The sequence below is a fragment of the Austrofundulus limnaeus genome, unplaced genomic scaffold, assembly GCF_001266775.1.
Source record: "Austrofundulus limnaeus strain Quisiro unplaced genomic scaffold, Austrofundulus_limnaeus-1.0 Scaffold5, whole genome shotgun sequence".
NCBI lineage: Eukaryota > Metazoa > Chordata > Actinopteri > Cyprinodontiformes > Rivulidae > Austrofundulus > Austrofundulus limnaeus.
Window position 1 is genome coordinate 2,359,438 of NW_013952407.1, and position 4,979 is coordinate 2,364,416.

At 36.2% G+C, this 4,979-nt stretch overlaps 1 protein-coding gene across 2 annotated transcripts in view; it reads right to left on the bottom strand.

The window, feature by feature from the left end:
* The window catches only part of mrvi1 (murine retrovirus integration site 1 homolog), a 19,154-nt gene that overhangs the window by 10,788 nt on the left and 3,387 nt on the right, over nucleotides 1-4,979 (bottom strand). For both annotated transcript variants that reach the window (XM_014026925.1, XM_014026920.1), the window contains exons 5-11: nucleotides 4,733-4,810; nucleotides 4,443-4,486; nucleotides 4,148-4,204; nucleotides 2,619-3,059; nucleotides 2,393-2,471; nucleotides 1,816-1,936; nucleotides 1,696-1,726 (exon numbers count right to left, since the gene is read on the bottom strand). In XM_014026925.1, the coding sequence (XP_013882379.1) occupies nucleotides 1,696-1,726; nucleotides 1,816-1,936; nucleotides 2,393-2,471; nucleotides 2,619-3,059; nucleotides 4,148-4,204; nucleotides 4,443-4,486; nucleotides 4,733-4,810 (851 nt within the window). The remainder of the gene's footprint in view (nucleotides 1-1,695; nucleotides 1,727-1,815; nucleotides 1,937-2,392; nucleotides 2,472-2,618; nucleotides 3,060-4,147; nucleotides 4,205-4,442; nucleotides 4,487-4,732; nucleotides 4,811-4,979) is intronic.

Genomic DNA, 4,979 nt, shown 5'->3' on the forward strand with positions numbered 1-4,979 from the left:
ATATTTATGTTTGTGGTTGTAATGTGACAAAATATGGAAAAGTTCAAGGGGTATGAATACTTTTGCAAACCACTGTAAATCACCGATTGTTTTATGGATTTCTTACCATCAGTAGTATAATATTAGTAACTTCTTATCAAACATTGTAAAATAAGAAGCAGCATCATTAAAACACAATTCATGATGGAGAATCCAGCAACCCTGAGAGGAACAATCTGTGAGTCTGACCTCCTGATATTATGCTATGTCCACAAAAACCACAGTTTTTCAACATTCAGGCCATCYCTGGGAGGAAACGTTTGACCTTTGACTGTCCTGATTCAAACACATCCCAGAGGGAGCGGCGAGAGGAGCTGCAGCCTGAGCGTCACAAACGTTAGCGTGTTCCKCACAGGAAATCGCTTCAAGTCTCTTTGGTCTGGTCAGGAACAGAAAACCACTTTCCTGTTGACAAAACAGCGCCAAATCCAGGGAGGCAATTTTCTTACAACCACGGTAATTAAAGCACTTTGGCAAAAGGCCACGTTATTATAAAAATGAGGGAAAAGGGTTCATGCAGCCCATCTCTTTCCAGTGTGGGAGGGTTTAAACACAATAAAATGTTTAAAGAAAACAAGTTACTGTCATGACTTGTTGCTCAAACTAAATGAGGATAAAATGTGAATATCAAATTTAATAGGTTTACATTTTTTTAAAGAGAATATTAAGTAAAACATGTTTTAATACTGTTTGTATTCAGTTAACTGTTTAGGAGGTTTAGGATCAAATTAGGACACATGTGAGAATGCAAAAGTTTGTGCACCCAACGGTTTAAATAGCTAATTGAGTAAATTGAGCTGTTTGAGTTAAGAAAAAACATTTTGTTTTATAGTTTCAGCCAGACTCATAAAGGTCTGAAGCAGCAGTATAGCAGCTCATAAACATGGTTTATATTCACTTTCTCCCTGTTAAAGGTTTGCATAGTGAAATTCATGAGCTGTCTGGCCCACAGCTCCTTTCATGTGTTGATGTTTACAGGTTGTGAAGCTTCCTGTAGTTCTTTATAAATTAAGAGAATTATGATAAAGAAAACAGAACTCATCTTTTCTCCATCTAAACCTGAACTACATCATTGATTGTGCATGTTTTTGCTTGGTTTGTGGACACAAATCCATGTAATCCTCAAAGCACCACACGACTTTAAAGACAGTGTAAAGTAAATTTTAATATTTTCTTCATTAAACGTTATAAATGTCACAACTGGATTGTTGTAAGTGAGTAAAAAGGATAGGTTGTACAGTAGGTTTTAGTACACAATAAAATCAACATCAGCTGAATAACTTTACCAGCTGATTATTCAAAGTAGGAGCGGAAATGAAAATGCAGTATTTTTGAAACTAGTTGGTCAATTTAAAAAAAATTGAAAACTTCTAAAGTAAATCTTCTATACAAGCTCTTTTCTTTCTGTAACTTTTTTTCTTTTGATATCTGTTCACTGCGTTCATGCCTAAAATTAAACAAACGAGCCACATCAAATTACTGAGTTTCAAAGGTGGTGAAAGAAGAATTTTGTTGAGATATATTTTGAGATATATTCATGCGGACATAATTCAGAAGTATTTTTTATCATTATTATTTAGAATTGTGTGTTAAAATGTTTGCAAAAAACTCAACTTTTGGAAAAACAAAAGAAAGAACCAAAGTAATGATACTAACCTCAACTTCTTTTTCAGTAAGTGAAGGTGCACTGGGAAAAAAAAGAAGAAAAAAATTTGACTTTTTTGATTGAAACAATGAAACAAACAAAAAAAAAGTGGAAAGCCTTTTGTTCCTCACCAGCCTGGTAAACCCCGGTGAAGTTTGAGTTTCCGGAGCATTACGTCAGAAATATTTGGCAAAGCATCAGACTTCTCTTTCATCTCCTCTGCAGTTATTGATGATGAAGATGGTGAAGATCCTGCACATACATTCGACAAGTGTTTTTAAAAAAATCATTTGGTCTGAAGTAATGATGACAGCTTTCAGGCCGAGTCTCAGTCTGACTGGTTGTCACAGTCGGACCAAAAAAATTTATAAATCTTTTCAATATTATGAACTCTTGATTTAGTCCAGTCACTTGTCTGAACTTATAATATAATTATTATTTTTTAAACTGGTCAGTTTTTGCTAAATTCATTAAACAATCATGCCATCTGCTGATGAAAACTAAAAACGCACATTTTTTTTTCTGTGTTTACCAGTAAATGGGAGGTTCATAGAGGGGGGAACCCCCCCCCCCCCCCCCAGAACAGATCATTATTTTTGGGCAGGGACAATTTTTCATTGACATTCAGGAAGTTCACACCCTCAGTGATATTCTCCTCTTAGTACTTTCTCTTTTACTTCATTGTATGATTAAAAAAAAGATTTGTACCTTTTTCCTGTTCAGCAGCTTCGCTCAAGTCTGGCAGCTTGGATCCGCCTATACATTGGTTTCTTATCAACTTGTGCTCCTGCGCACACAAGGTCAAAAGGACAAAACATTTTATTTTTATATTTTAMCAAATCACACACACACACAAAAATAAATAAATAAAATAAAAAAATGCTGCAAAAGGAAAAAGGAGCTTTAAGTGTCGATGATTGAACGAAWGTTTTACCTCTCTAATTTTAGACAGTTTACTCCCTGGTGGGGAGGGGAAGTCCTTGTACCCCTGGGACTTGAACACACCTTCTCTTGTTTTTTCTGAAAACGTTTCCTCGACTGGAGGTGGGAAACTCTGACCTCCAGTTCTTGAATTAAGGCTGCTGACAGCGTCCCATGAAACAGCTCTCATCAGTGGAGGAAAGGCCCCGATGGTTTTGATCTCTGCTGTGCAGGGGGCCTGCTGAGTGGGAGGTCTAGGGACAGGCTTGGCCACCCCTGTGGCTGGGGCCAGGTTTTGGTTCCGACCTGAAACCTCATCTGCTTTATTGGCGGTCTGCGGACCCTTAGATCCAGCAAGATCACTGCTTTCCTTCTGAACAGCAAACCTGGGTGTGAGTTTTCCAGAGGACACTTTTCTTTTTTCGATGGGCTTCCAGTCCACCAACACCTCATCCTGGAGCAAAAACACAATCATTCAATACTTTAGGCAATGGACACAAACTTCATCAGGCCATTATAATGAGACAATTGTGAGCTGATCAGTACTGAACATTAAATACAACACTAAATACTGTAGATCAGTGGTTCCCAAAGTTGGGGTTGGGACCTCACTATGGGTCATAAAACATCAAGTATGGGTCCATAGATTATCTTAAGACATTAATTTTATGTAAAAACCTAAAGATCCATTATTCTCCTGTACATTTTTGGCATTTAACTCATTCCACCAATTTTGTGCTATTTCAACAATCCACTTATCAAAATGTTCAGCTCATTTATGCTATGGGTTGATATTTCAGCAACTTGTACTTTTTCACTTATTTAGCTTTTTCTGCCCTTTTCTTTCTCATTGAAAATGAATGGAGATGACTTCAACATACTTAAAACCCTTAAAATATTTAGAAATCTTTACTGCACTTTTCACCCTTTTTTCTGGTTCTGCTTTTCCTATCTTCTTTTTTGTGCTAAGTTCAGCTTTTTATGCTTCTTTTGGCTGATTTCTGCTAATGTAAGCTGTTTTCTGCCTTTGTAGCTGCTCTAACAGTTTCAACATGCTTCTGCTACTGTTTACTTTTGTTTCCCACTTTCAGCAAATGTCAGTTGTTCAAATTTAACTCACATACCATTTTTTCCCTATTAAACATTTTCAGCTTCAGTTTTCAGGAAAAACCTGCATTAAACATTCACATTGCATTTTTCACAGGAAATGCAATTTCTCTAATTGTGTGTGTATCACTCAAGTTTAGGACTTTCTGAATAGGAATCAAAGTGAAGTAATATTCATATTGGAAAATATATGATTTGGACCTGATAATGGTAAATAGAATAGAATAAAAAAACATGTGAGTCAGTTGCCTCCTGTCGTTTTTGTTATTTAAAGTGACAGTAAAGAATTWAAAAAAAGAAAAGGCAACAAAAGTTTTAAATTATGTGTTGAAACATTATATTAAAACTGGTTTGAAAGTAAAAGTTAATTTCTTTCACTCCAGTCATCAGCTCATGTGTTTGTAAGGAACCATGCAGTGCCTCCTGCTGACTGACCTCCTGCTCCTGGGTGGTTAAATCAGGCTGCTTCTTCACTGCAGGCACCTCCAGATGCTACAAAAACATCATTTTCATTTAATAAACATTACTTGGAARGAATGAGTTTGAGTTTTTGATGTGGTTATAGATATTTCAGAGACAACATGGCACAAAGACAGACTGCTCTACATATCTCTAACATTATTTAAAGACGATAAACAATGAATGCACCATGTTTGAAGAGTAGAAAAAGAACAAATGTTGCAAAACATTTGCTTTCATTATTAATATGACCACAAGGTTTTGTTTTTACCTGACTAAGTGACTGTGAGCTGATATGAGCTGCTTCTGAGGTTCCTGCAGATGGAAAAATGAAAATAAAAAACTTCATAAAAAATTTCTGGTTTTATTCTGCTAGTTTGCATCTTAAAACATTTGTTCTGATAAAGCCAGTCAAACCTAAACGAGCAAGTGCTCAAACAAGAATTAGTCTGATAATTTTTTTGGCTTTAAGTCAGAAACAGATAAAAAACAATAAACAAACGACTGTGAACAGAACAGATTATTTGGTATATTGGAAAAGTATAAAAATGAAGCACAAACCAGTTTGAGGGGCCGCGATTAAAGAGCTGCTTCTTGATGAACACGGTGAGGATGAGGGTGTTGGAGTTGGAGACAGACCTGAAGAGGAAAAAAAACATTAAATTGTGAATAAAATTAAAGACCAAAGATTTCTTGAAGAAATGCATACAGCCTGACTGACTGAGTCATTTTTGTCTTTAAAATTTCGTTGGCTGWGGCAGCAGCCTTGAATCCCCCTGATGTTAAGTTAAAGCAGGAACTCAGTGGC